This window comes from Ictalurus furcatus, chromosome 25 (assembly GCF_023375685.1).
Source record: "Ictalurus furcatus strain D&B chromosome 25, Billie_1.0, whole genome shotgun sequence".
In the NCBI taxonomy this organism is placed as follows: Eukaryota; Metazoa; Chordata; class Actinopteri; order Siluriformes; family Ictaluridae; genus Ictalurus; species Ictalurus furcatus.
The window spans coordinates 15985532-16000077 of NC_071279.1; the positions used below are offsets into that span (position 1 = coordinate 15985532).

The 14546-nt window shown below is 42.1% G+C and overlaps 1 protein-coding gene across 1 annotated transcript in view; it reads left to right on the top strand.

Annotated features, from left to right (window-relative positions):
- man1a1 (mannosidase, alpha, class 1A, member 1) overlaps nucleotides 1–14546 on the top strand; it is a 108952-nt gene that overhangs the window by 21861 nt on the left and 72545 nt on the right. The window contains exons 2-3 of the mRNA XM_053613792.1: nucleotides 3506–3602; nucleotides 14011–14126. Of these exons, the coding sequence (XP_053469767.1) occupies nucleotides 3506–3602; nucleotides 14011–14126 (213 nt within the window). The remainder of the gene's footprint in view (nucleotides 1–3505; nucleotides 3603–14010; nucleotides 14127–14546) is intronic.

The window sequence follows — 14546 nt, forward strand, 5'->3', positions numbered from 1 at the left end:
AATGTCCAATCTGCTCCAAACTTCACGTTTGATAAAAGTCCCAGCCTGACATACATCTACATGCCAAGATCCAGTAATGGTCATAGCACCACCTGCTGGCAACAGGAAATGATTCATTTTACATCGTGATACACTCCTAACAATATGTAAGTGCTAAAAAGTGCTTAAAAATTTTAATAGCATTCCCCTGGCAGAGCAGCCCCAACGTGCACCCAGGTGCGAGGGCCCGTTCATCGCTGCTTGCAGCTTTAATTGTTTATTGTGATTTGAATCAACACAATGGAGTTTCTTAAAAAATACCGCCGATGGACCGACGACGAGGTTCAGGCCTTAATGCGTGCGCATTCGTCTGTGTCATCTCGGAAATATCTGATAAAATCCGTTTGCTTAGCATCACCAGTATTCTGAATTCGCTTTACTTCCACTGCTCGTCTCTTTTCCAGCGTTTTCTCAACGACCTTTTTAGCAAATACAGCGCAATCAACAGCAGCACAGCTTGAATCTCCTCCCTGCTTCATGTTGTTGCAGTGTCGTTATCAGATTTCAGGAAATAGACTGTCCGAAAAAATAATTCATTCCATGCCGGGATTCGAACCCGAGCCACGGCAGCGATAGCGCCAGATCCTAACCACTACGCCACCAACTTGGTTACAGCAAGCTCTTTTGTTACCGTTCAAAGGTTTCCGTTACAATCGGAGCCTGCTACGTGTTCCGATAAGCCGAGCAAATATTTAACATCGTTACATCATTAAAGTCAGCTTACTTTGTGTTAGTAATCATTCTTCAAGGCTTTATATCCTTGCCAAGGGCTTGTCGCGTGCAGTCATACTCTACATCACAGGATTAATTTGCCTAATCTTCGTGGTGCTTTAGACCACGATGAAAACGCAGACAGCGGAGGAACAAAATGTTGAGGAACAACTGGAGGAACCAAATGTTCCCTTGAAAAAAGTTCCTGGGAGTAATTGTTCTGGGTAATTTTGATGGAAATGTTGTTAAAGACTAACATGGACTGTGGTCTTAGCTTCCTTTCCGTTGAGCTAGTTGTTTCCCCCCACCCAGTTCAAACTGCAGCACTGCTTCCCTCGCTCTGTTGAGAACAACCACAAAGCCACCAAAATTTCCGTTTTGTTCAGTCTTTTTGTTGTTGCTGTTTGTTTTTTCATGAAATTGTTTCTCTTATGACTGCTCGCTCATTTGAACTCTCTACAAAGCCCTTTTCTCAGATCTTTTCTTTGACTACAAGCCCATTCACCTTCTTCCCTTGTGTCCAAATCCCGTTTGGCAAGCCCATCTTTCTTGACTCAAAAACAACACTGTGTCTGTAAACAACACGGTGTCTGTACAGAGTCCCTCTTTTCGCACCCAACAGATTGGCCATAACGATAGAAACTGGAAGAGGTGTAAGAGGCTTAGACGGAGAGAAAATTTGTCTCTGTGGGCTATGATGTGATTCCCAGACATTTGTGTCCAGTATTAGCAATCAAGGATGGCGAATTGATTACTTAATTCAAACTTGAATTGTTCTCACACAGCGAAAACATGAGGTTTGTTACAGCATGCTTATAAAATTCTGTAAATTACCTCTACAGGCTTGGAAATTGCTTTAGAGCGTCCTGCTGTCTGTGTACTTAGAACTGGCTCTGCAGGAGCAAGCAGGTGCTCCGGATCCTCTTATCCCTGCAGAGACTCTGTGATCTCGTATTCGTCCCGCACAGCTGATTGTCAGAATCATACCGAGACAAACGTGAAGAGGAGAATAGAATGATTACGTTGCCGGTCTCACATCAGCGTTGGTTCTGGGAGGCTTTCGCAGCACCAATTCTGATGTCCCTTCATTCCAAGGTTGTCATACGTGAGTCCCAGAGGATTCTTGGCTCTCTTGGCTTGTGTTTGTCTGGCAGCAAATTGTCTCACTATTTCTTCCAGGACCCATGAGGCACTGCCACCTCAGTAACGATTCTCAGGCCATAACCTTGTCACTTGTTTGACATCATCTGTGTCTGCTGCTGTCTGAAAGATGAAGGTTACTCAGCTGTACATGGTACAGGCAGGCAACAAATGCATCCCTAATGAGAATACTTGGTATTTTGCGTAGCCAGGTGTTAAAATTCCCTGCACCTGTTTTAATTGTTGCCATGAGCAGAAGCAGCTTCGCTTCAGTGTCAAATCTGTCTCAGATGTTGGTTTGTTCTGATGTCCGAAGTCTCCTTTTGAGCCACTGGACAGCTTTCTTTCACGATATGCTCCCCCTGTTCATCTATATATATATATTTTTTTTATTCATGATTTTTTAATAAAATCATGCCGGGACTATGAGGCGTTTTGTATTACGAACATCCTCCCAGCCCTGACTTAAGAATCCATACAGTTCTGTACAGTTTACCCACTGTCCAAGGGAGATCGGAGGCCTGGAGGAACTCCGCCAGGACTCCTGACTGTTCTCCGAGCAGCTCAATTTTGGACCTCGTTTTCTACTCCTAAGGTGATTCACGTTTTTTTTTTTTTTTTCCTCTGGTTGGAGTTGAGCAAGGGATGCAGGAAAGCAGAGGCAGCTCCTTGATTAAGGCGCAGTCCGAGTTAAGCTAGCAGTCGATACACTGATCTAATTTCGGTGGAGCCAGTCGGCTGGTGTTTGGATCACATGCTGTGCTGCGAATGACTTCACGTAGACAGAAACGGCTGTAGAGTATTACGAAGGGATTTATGGAGAGCTTGTCCCTACAGTTCTGTTTGTAGATCTCCTAGAGAAAAACTGCAGGATGACCATTTTAAAAAAAAAAAAAAAAAAAAAAAACCAACGAGATGTTCTGATGCTTGGAAATATTCTATCAGACTGAGGTTGAGACTATTTCTGATTATTTTGTCTGGTGTATAATCAACGTTCTCGGATAACTCCGAAGGCCAGGTTGAGCTGTCCTACCTCTTTGGCAGCCCTACAAGGACCTTCATCATTAAAATGACACTTTTTCAGTTGTTTTTCTTCTTTCCACTGCTTTGTGAAGCTCTCTGGATATGTTATGCGTTGGCCTTCTGGTCATTGGTGTAGGTGTTTTTGCTTTTTCTCTTTTGGCTATTGATTCACCACCTCCACACGTATCTCTTCAGGGCCGTGGATGAAGTCACTGATGTTTTCTTCGAGGCTGCTCAGCTGTGTCTTCCTATTAATCTGGGTAGTACACTGTGCATCTGAACATCTGGAGTCCTTCTTTGACTCCATCGTCTTCGGTTCGGCTACGGTTCTGTCAGAGTTCAGCAGGATTAAAAAGTCTGAGAAGCTGGGTTTGAGAGAGGAACGTTTCCCAGAACAATATTTAAAAATGGCAGGAAGTTGGTCAAGGGCTAGAAAGCATGAGTGAAATAAGAAGTAAGGTATTCGGTTTGATTAATACGGCGTGCTGCAAGGTGCCTAGTTTTGGCTTATTTCGCAAAACGTTTCTTTTTGGCTTTAATTTCAAAGCGATCTTCTAAACCCTTACCTAGTTTTCTTTTCCTCTCTCCTCAGATGATGCAGTTTGCTTGGGATAATTACAAGCGCTTTGCCTGGGGCTCCAATGAGCTGCGGCCCGTCTCCAAGCAAGGGCACTCCAGTAATCTGTTTGGTGAGTATACGTGTGTGCCGTTTCTCTCTTGTCATGAGCCTGTGATTCATTTTTCTACAGCAGCCCTTCGTTTTGCTTGACGGAGAAGCAGGCCGAGCAGAGAGTCTATATTTCACCGGTGTGTTTTGAGTTTTTGTGTTCCAGTGCAGCCCGAACACGGCCCTGGTGGAATTTCCAAATGCTGACGGACCTTTTCGTTTGCTGCGTTTTATATTGATTCGACTTGTCCCAAATGTTTCAAACTTTGGAAAGTTTGCTGCGCAAAGATGACCCGTGCGTTGCCAGAGAAATAGTTCTGTGCCCACTTGGGTAGATTTCAGCAGAAAACGCTGCCTGGAGCATGTGTTTTGATATTTGCAAGTTCCTTCAAGCACGTCAACCTGGCTGCCAGACAATTCATTTAGAAGAAACTGCATTTCACACACACTCACACGCACACACACACACACACACCTTTGTTGGGCTGGACTTGTTGAACAGTGTCTTGCTGTTCTCTCTTACAGAACAAAAAAAACAGTTTTCGTTGTTGAATTTCTTTCCTGTACATGTTCGTCTATTTTCTCTTTAGTTTACAGTTTCGTACATTACCCACAATGCCGTTAGACTGCCTACTGATAGTGCTCTCCGGTCTTTGGTGCTGGTTTTTATATCTACTTAGAGAGTGATGCGGCGGCGCTTTAGTCCTTCCTCATCTTTACACTCTGTTCAAACAGAACAGCTTGTATGCTAATACCTCCGTCGACATCATCATCATCATCATCTCGTAGATCGCTAACTAGCCAAGCGTAGACCTTGCCCTGACTCATCTGAGTCGTATAACCACATTGCATTCTGGAACTCCTTATTTTAGTGTATTAACGAACATCTCCCATTACTTCCCTGTGGCATTCGTCGTTAATGATACCGAACAATGCTGGAAAATGACGAGTGACAACCCAAGGGCTTCGTGTTTTGTTTTCAGGAGCTAGCGGCGAAACCTGATCGCTATCCTTTATGTTTAAGATTACTGTAACAGCATGGCATGCTTCCTCTTCTGTTTCTTCTTCTAACTTCTAATGGAAACAATGGAAATGCAGCATTAACCAGCGGATTTGCACCACAATCACCTAAAATAAAAAAATAAAAAAATAAAAAACGCTTCATTTCATTTTTAAGTCTAATTGTTCCTGCTTAAATTTCCTTATAAGTTTGTGACTGAATTGAAATCGCATGGTGAGTTATACCGCGGGGAATTCATTCGTTTAATAAATCGACTTTACGACGTTTTTATGCTCCCGTATTCTTTCAGATAAATCCGAGAATCGCTTTCTCTCCGCACTCGTCTTGTCAAGAGCGCAAGTCGTCGGTTTGAGGTGAGGATAGGATAGGAAATGGACATTCTAAAACATTCATCAGGCTTCCCGAGCGGTCCCTGCGTGTGATAAAAGCTCTGGGATTTTTTTTTTTTTTTTTTTCATCACTTGCCTGTAGCCAATCAGAGCTCATCCAAAAGACAGACCAGGGATTTACAGCTCCAATTTGATTAACTTCCTTCATTTAGCCTGGGAGTGGGGCCAATAATGTGGACTGACAATGGCATTCATTCGTGTCAGATGTACGTGCACACTCTCTCTCTCTCTCTCTCTCTCTCTCACGCACACGCGCACAAACTTCGAGTAGGATTACTGAAATGCATCAACAGAATTGTATCTATGGTATGCCATGGCTTGGCATGATAAACTGAGGATAATCTACCTGAGTCTTCTATTAATGAAGAAAGGTCAGACTTGTATTATTAATTCATGGTGTTGTTTGCTTAATGGGAACTTGTGTTTGAATAAACCATGATGTGATGAATGCCGCTCGCTCCTCTGTTTATTTTATTTTATTTTATTTTATTTATTTATTTACTTTGTCAGGCAGCACGGCTGGTTTGCTCATGGATTCTGCTCCCTGAAGATTATAGCCATATAAAACACACACACACACACACACACACACACACACACACACACCCACACACACAGCATGTACAGAGCCACAGCCGAGAGGGTGTTTCAGAACAACAATGCTTCATGTACAGAACAGAACCCTTTTTTTTTCTTTTTTTTTTTCTTTTTTCTTTTTTTTTTTCTTTTCTTCCACATGTTAAAGCATAACAAGCCTCCAGCTGAGTTCAAGGCTTTTATAGAACTGGAGATTCCTACGAATCTTGCGAAGTATTGCAGGGCTTCACAAACCTTTTTGTGAACTTGAGCCTTTTCAACCGGGAAAAAAAATGATTTGTCTAAAGTACTCCACTCCTTCAGACTTTTAAGTAGGCGAACATTAAGTACGACGTTACTTTTCAGTTGTTTTCATGCCTCCTCCACCAGGTCATGTTTGTTTCCCGTGTTGTCCGTAAATCCGTCCGCGAGCCCCGTCTGTACGGCCGTCCGAGGGTTAGAGCGTCTGCCAGATTCTTCAAACGTTCACAGAAGACTTATCTCGTTAACAGGATTATGGGATTGCCTTTGCCAAGTAGGAAACTTGCAGCGCATCAGATTTAGACAAATTAAGGAGTGTTTGAAGACGGGTCTCGGATGCTGCAGACCCGTACTAAAATATTGAAGGTGTGCACCCCCCCCCCCCCCCCCGAATAACCGCACCGTATTATATTGTGTCATGTTGGAGCCAAACTGTAACCAGGGTAGCCGTAAAGGGAATTATGTAGGTCTACCGCTGCATCAGTCTGTACAGTTAATGAAAAGGTGTAATAAACTGACTTTTTCCTCAGCCTTCTTGATTTGTTTGGAGGTTCCTCTGGGACTCCTGGCGCAGTGCACCAAGAATTGCACTGCTATTAAGGAGGACTAGTGTGTTTTCTAGCTGATCCTGACCAGCACAGGCTGAAGCACATATAAATGTCTATGCTGGATTTCTCAGTAATATATAATATGTATATATATATATTTTTTTTTTGATGGTATTTGGCAGACGCCCTTATCCAGAGCGACTTACATTTATCTCATTTATACAACTGAGCAGTTGAGGATTAAGGGCCTTGCTCAAGGGCCCAACAGTGGTAGCCTGGCAGTGCTGTGGCTTGAACTCCTGACCTTCTGATCAGTAACCCAGAGCCTTTAACCACTGAGCCTCCACTCCCCCTCGTTTTGAGACGTTTTTCATCTTTAAAAATCGAAACTTTATCGCTCAGGATTACGATCGTCTAAATTTGATCTCCTATTAAACGCCATCGTATCTGCGGTGGCGAGTGTCCCCTGTTGAGTCGGCACAGCAGACGACCATTAACTTCCCGTGGGAAGTACAGCACCGACCGACGAATAAGTACCAGCCTCACTAAACACGTCTTGTATACTGTATATCGATATAAACATGTTTACCCTCGAGTTGAGGGTGGAGTTTAACCTTTAACCTATGAGACTGCCTGTGTGTAAGGTTGGTTGGAGCTGTTTTGCGAGGTTTCGAGTTGATGAAAAATTGATCAGGCGTTTGAAAGAGGAGAAGGACACGAGCTGCAAACTCTGGTTGGCTCATTCAGTAATGGTGCTTATGAACCCTGACCCAACGTCTAGGGCATGTGCTTGTAATAATGACCCGGCACAAGTGGTAGGGGAGCAGTGGGTGAACGGACTTCTCAGGCTTGGCAGGGGGTAAACAAGTGAACTGTTTGTGGAGATGTGTTTGGTTATTAACCTAAAAGCACTAATTTATTTAAAGGGCATTTATGATTCAGTTTGAGGTTCTTCAGGCTGCTGGGAGAAGTACCGTTTGAAGTGAGCCTTCACGAGAGAAACCTAATCACTGCTGCGTTCGCTTATTTTCCATCTTTTTTTTTTCCCCCCAGTTGCCTGTAAGCTGAGGAAAAGGAACAGTAGTAGTTTTATGAAATCATTAGATCCTACCCTGCAGCAACAATGTTCTCTTAACCAGTGTCCTCTTGCTACCATTAAAAGTCAAATACATTATCCATAAAGCAACGTTACTAAAGGAATGCACAGATGGGAGTTTGGACCGTCCGTGGGGTGGCCTCATCTGTCAAAATGGATACGAGCAGTAGTACAAGTGTTGTAGTAATGGAAATCCAGTTCATTCTGGGGGGAAAAAAAAAAACTTTTGTATCCTGTAAGTGCTCCTGAATTTGTGTCAATTTACATATAAGGAGATTGACATATAAGATATGAATCAGATTCAAATCGTATATAATTGGCGATGAGTGATTGGGATTTTTTATACGCGAAATCCGCCGTCAAGTTTAAATGATTATTTCAATTAGACACGCAAATTTAATTAAGATCAAGACTTGCCGTTCAGTTAGGCCAAAACTAATGGTACCATTAAACTAAGAGTTCTACAATGGCTGAGCTGCATTACTGGAAAGATTTGGTGCAAGATGGCCGATTTTCAGCACTTTCCTGAGGGTTTATGGACATCACTGAAGGTTACTAAATCAGCTGTGCCATGACTGCGCTTTGCACTTTATGCCTGATTAACGTTGATCAATGTTTTGCGAATGGAAAAGAATAGTTAGAGACACTTTAGTAACTCTGGTTAGATGGATAAATGAGGCCCAGCGTCTCCTCTCTCGGCACAGCTTTCCGACCTCAGATTTCGAAGGCCTGCCCGCTTCGAGCCGAGTGCTTACTAGCAGTTTCTGCCAGTTTGAGAAGATCTCACTTTAAATTGCAGGGCTAATCATTTTTGGAGGAAACTGCGCTGCTGGAAAGAGGAACTAACTGAAAGCAGAGGAATAACAGGAAGTGCGAGAGTGTTTTGAACCCTTTTATTTTTTTTGTTTGGTTTTTTTTTTTTTTTTTGACCCATTCCAGTTAAGAGTCTGCTCCACACTAACAAGAGTTGTTCTGGAAAAACTTTATCTTGTTACATGAGTGAAAGCACCAAAATTGATTTCATCGGCATGTCCTATCAAGACTTGAAGTCCAACACAGATTTGGTGATTATTTTGGTGGTGATGCAGCACTGTACACACTGTTGGATATAAACATCCTACAGAGATGCCTACAACAATTGTAGCTGATTGCCTCATTATTTATTTATTTATTTATTTACTTATTTATTTTTTCCAATCTATCGGTATCATCGTAAAGTTCACGGTGGAGCTGTCAGCGGAGAAGATCCTATTAAGAACCTCGTTGCACAGTACTGCTAGGGATATTTCTCCTCAAGTCCACCGAGAATGTGTCAGCCTGAAATAAACGCTCGATGTGGGACCATCTTGCTGATATAGGCAGTGGCACTTCTTTCAGCCAGATATTTCTGAACTGGCACAGTGGTACACCAGCTTCTAGAAGATTCTCTGTATGATGTCTGTCTCTCAGAAAGTTAAAATGGGCTGCCATCTGTCACACCACCCTGACTGTGAGAGGCACCGTCTGGGATGCAGACTGATCCGACGCAGTGCGCTAGGCAAATTATTTGGTCAGTGAATTGACAGTTCACAGTTTTTATTTTTTGAGAACCTGTGGGTGGCTTGAGGATGAAGTGGGGTCGATGGAAAAGAACAAAACGCCCAGTCCTAGTTACTACTAATTAATGAAATTGTAGTAATGACCTTCTGCTTCTTCTTCTTCTTTTCTTCTTCTTCTTCTTCCTCTTCGTCTTCGTCTACGTCTTCTTCGTTTTCTTCTTCTTCTTTGTCGTCTTCGTCTTCTTTGTCTTCTTCATCGACTTCTTCATCTTCTTCTTCTGTCTTCATCGTCTTCATCTTCATCGTCTTCATCTTCTTCGTCTTCATCTTCTTCGTCTTCTTCTTCTTCCTCTTCTTCTTCGTCATCGTCTTCGTCTTCTTCATCGTCTTCTATGTCTTCTTCTTTGTCGTCTTTTTCGTCTTCTTCTTCATCGTCTTCGTCTTCTTCTTCGTCGTCTTCGTCTTCTTCTTCGTCGTCTTCTTCTTCTCCGTCGTCTTCGTCTTCTTCTCCGTCTTGTTCTTCGTCGTCTTCTTCGTCGTCTTGTTCTTCGTCGTCTTCTTCTTCGTCGTCTTCTTCATCGTCTTCTTCGTCTCTTCTTCTTCGTCTTCCTCTTATTATTATTATTTTACAAATGAGAGAGGAAACGGCATCTCCGAGCTACATCCAGCCTCTTTTTTTTTTTACATTTTTTTTATTGCGATTAGGGAATGCCTTCAGTATTCAGGATGAATTACACAAAATAAAAGGATTGTTTGTTTTTAATCCTTGCTTTTATTCAGTCCTTCATGCCACGGGCACTAAAGGGTCAGTAGCCGAGCTTCTGTTCGACATGTTGCTCAGGAACATTTTGCTTAACATTTGGTCTATTTGCATGCCCCTGGCCTTCATTCTCAGAGCGTAGTGTATCTGTCACATGATACTCTAGATTACAAATCCCATTTAGCCTAGGGAAATGACTTTTCCGAGAACGTACCTAGTAAACAAGGGTTATGTAAAATGCGGGAAAACACCCACTTTACAATATTTTTACATTTTTTTTGGTTTAAAAACAGGATCCTTTAAAAAAAAAAAAAAAAAAAAAAAGTGCCATATTAATTAGTCTAGCAAAAGTTTCACTGTCTTTGATCACAGTCCGTTTTAATTTTTCATGGACTAATTTCACTTGGACAAAAGCTTTGAATAAAATGAACATTTGAGGCGCTAAATTAAAAAAAAAACAACAACTTGGCTACTGCCAAATAAAAAAAAAAAACCTTTTCATTTACTTCCTTTGCATCTCTGCTTGTCTTGCTCAGAGTGAACATCAAATGTGGGTGCTCATTATGGGTGGCTGCTTTATTAATGTCTCGTTGCTTGGTTTCTCATTAAAGCTTATAAAAAATATTTCTATAGGAGTATGACAGAAGGAACGCGACATATCTTGTTTGTGGTTTCTGGCATCTCTGTTGCATAGAAAGATCAACCGCAAGTGACAGTTTAGCTTGAGTCTCAGCTTAAGCATGTTGCTGGACTCCATGTTTGTACCTGTTTGTTTGTTTGTTTGTTTGTTTGTTATTTGTACCTGCCTTAGGAAGAAGTAGGTTCACCAACCAGAAAGAGGACAGTTTGTTCTGTTCTCCAATACCTGTGGTATTTTGTGACACACCTATATACTGGAACTAAAGAACTGATCGTGAATCAATCTTCCTGCTGCACCACATTTCACCCATGTCGTTCACCAATGAAACCTAGCTAGCCAGGTTTCAGGGCAAACACAGCTTGAAACTAGGCAACACACTTACCCAGCTTCCACTTACCCAGTGGTCTATCTAATAAGTTCATGGCATTGAGCTCAGACTTCTCAATAACCACTCAGAAATATTCTTTACCTTTATATTATTATGCTGCTTTAACCAGAATTAGAGTGATACAGAATTAGATTACAGTGGATAACCAGTGTCCCTGTGCTAGTGCCTGATAACGCTCAAGCCTCCAATAGGATGGACAGTGAGTGGCATGGATGCTGACCCGTCACCTCTGGCTGCTCCATATTTGAAAAACAGGAAGAGCCCTGACGAAAGCCTATTCATATCAAATGTGCAGTATGACCTTTAGTAACCTCAGTATGCAACCGTTTGCAGAAATACCCAACACAATGTTTTTCACGGTTCGTCAGCTTGGGCAAACACAGTCCGGACTGTCAGATGATCACTGGCGATGCTTCAGAGGTTTGATAATTAAAGCCCAGAAGAACCGAGGCCCACCTGTCAGGGACATAATCACTACAGATGAATAGTACTGCCAATTCTGTTTTAATGTAGCTTATAACGTGGCTTATAATTCTCTCAAACCATCTGTTGAAGGCATGTTTTTCCTCTCCACTACGTTTTTGAACAGCTGTACTTCTATTTGCTCCATTAGATTTTACAGCTGGATGTTTGACACTTCTGTGAGTGGGAGAGTTGTGTTGCCAATATAGAGTGTCGGGTTTTTTGCTCCTGGAGTCGGGAGGTTGGATGGGAGTTGTGATTGAGTAGATGATAAATGACTTCGTGGATATGAAGATAAAAGGTTGGATAGTTATACTCTTTCCTCAAGGGATCTTTTGAAGAATCTTAACTTGTAAAGTTTTTTTTTGTTTTTTTTTAAACTTTACGTAGAATTCTCTCTGAAAGGACAGCCATATGTTGTAGGATTCTGTTAAGGGCCTTTAAGTGGTCCTTTGGTGGAATAAACCAAACCCTTTAACATTCTGGATTTATCCTTTTGCCCTAAAAGTGCACATGGATGGAAGGATGGATGCATCGTTAGCTGTACATTTGGATATATGATTGGATGCATAGGCAAATGGATGTTGGAATTATTGGTGGATGATGAATGGATGGAAGTTTCAGTGGATGGATTGTAGGGATGTCACGATACCAAAAATCTAGTAGTCGGTACCGATACCACCAAAAGTACACGATACTCGGTACCAAAGTCGATACCACGGTGTGGTATAAAAATGAAATAAAAAAAACTCTCCTGGAGAACATCCTCCTCTGGCTGATACTGGCAGAGAGGTGGGGGGGGGGGTATTTTAGTTATCAAACAATCTGACAGTGAGTGGAGGTGCACTCCTCAACACACACACACACCCCTTATACCCTGAATGCAAGCATTAGTTTAAATTCACTAATATGGTGGCAGGCCAAAAAGATTTATTAAAAGCGTGAATAATTATTAGTGACATTAGGCTACATTTAGCTGACAGGACACGGGCTGAATGGCGGTGCATGGTGGCCCATTCGGAGGTAGTTTATAACATCGCAATGCGTTAGCGTCGTTAACAAATAACTGGCTATAACTAACATTACATGGAGCATAACGTTAGCTGGTTTCACGGCCACAATGCCAGCTGCCTCAGACAAACATAATATAAGACCGTCTTTCAGGTGCTTCGCCAAATCCTAGGTGTTTCCTTGCTTTGTTTGAAATGAACGATAGCATCGGTTGCACACCGGAAACCTCTCGACGAGTCGGGGCGGAACCAACCTTGTTAAGCTAAGCTAATCTTTTGTAGTTTTTCCCGCGTGATTGTAGGCGTTCTTCTTCTTCTTCACCACTTGTGGACCGACTAAAACACTTGCGCGTATCTGCTGCCTGCATCTGGTAGGGTACTCTCGTTACAATCGGTATAAACATTACTGCAGAAAAAACAAGTACCGTCACGTTTTAAGAATGTTGGTACCGACTTGGTACCGAAGTATCGGTTCTCGTGACATCCCTAATGGATTGATGCATGTATGTATGCATGGATAGGCTGGTGAATGGCTGCATGAATAGATTTCTAGATGGATGGATGGATAGATTTCTAGATGGATGGATGGATAGATTTCTGGATGGATTGATGAATGGAAAGCTAGATGGATGGATATGTAATGAATGGCTGCATAGCTGGGTAGATGGATGGATGTAGTTATGGATGGATTGATCGTTGGATAGGTAGATGTATGTCTGTGTGGATAGATTTGTAAATTGATGGATGTATGGATGGGTAGATGGATTGCTGAATGGGTAGATGGATGGATGGATGGATGATCTTGTCTTTCTGCACGCCATACATACACATGGGGAAATTTGCAGGACTCTTTCTGCCAACAAAGCTTCATGTGTTGATGTTAAAGGAGAAATTATAACATGGCGAGGTGGGGGAGGGAGGGTTAGGGCGGAAGGACCTTCATTTGGGTGGTTTATTGCTTTCAGTGTGTATAATTAGCACCTTAACTACTTCAATCTCACTTGTCCTCTTCTTTCATTTCCTCTTTTAAAACAACACTCAAATCATTCTTATTGTCCCAACACTTCCACCCATTCTTTTCTTCTTATTAGGGTGTTGTTTTGTTCCAAACGATTATTAAAATGTGGTAATGCCGTTTACTCCTGTCTGACTTTCAAATTGATTATGTACATAACATAACGAATTGGCAGCTACATGATAAACTATGCCTTCACTGACGGAGGCTGAAGCCAACGACTCCCCAACGGACACACATTAAAATCTGCGCATTTTACCCCTACACTCCATTATCATTCTGCCTCCACTTAAAGCCTGGGAGAAAACTTTTAATGTTTAATCACGGCTTTTCTTTTCTGTTTATTCACATTACTTGTTAAGATCACACCAAAAGACTAACTAGAAATCAAATAAGCCTCTTCCCTCTGGTGTTTGTTTATAGCCATGTAATTTCATTTGAATTATAACACTGGCCTTAATCAAGAAGAAGGAGGGGTGCTATTTACTGAACACGATTACACTGATAGACACAGTCTAATGACGTTGTTGTTGTTATTATTATTATTATTGTTCTCTACAGTCCAGAGTTTTGTCTTTGCTTTGCCTTCTGAACAGGATTGCCATTGAAATGAGTGCTTGTATCTCACAGCTCTTTGGCTCTGAGCGGTTATTGACCAGCAGCACCAGTTTAAACCCTTTAGAGGGTGTGCAGGTTTCTCACTACATTTGTTTTCTCCTCTCGCAGGAAGTCTGAAGGGCGCGACCATCGTGGATGCTCTGGACACGCTCTACATCATGGAGATGTATGATGAGTTCGAAGCCGCCACCGAGTGGGTGGAGAAAAATCTTGACTTTAATATGGTAAGATGTTTCGTATGTCTTCTAACATTTACCTTCATGGCGTATGGTAGACACCCTTTTCCAGAGCAACTTCCATTTATCCCATTTATACAACTGAGGGTTAAAGGCCTTGCTCAAGGGCCTAGCTGTGGAAGTGCTGGTAGTGCTGGTATTTGAACTCATGACTTTCCACTCAGTAGTCCAACGTCTTAACCACTGCGCTGTGATTTCAGTGACAGCGTGGCAATCAATATGGAGGTTGAGAATGAATAGAGAGATTGTCATTTATATGCAAATTAGGTACAATGTAATATAGCGGCAAATCCAAACGCTTGGCTCGAATGATTCCTCAGACCAATCCTATGGCTTGTATGGTTCGACATTTCTTCACTTCACTTCCTACCTGCTCTTACTTCCCATTTACTGATGCACAAACTTGGG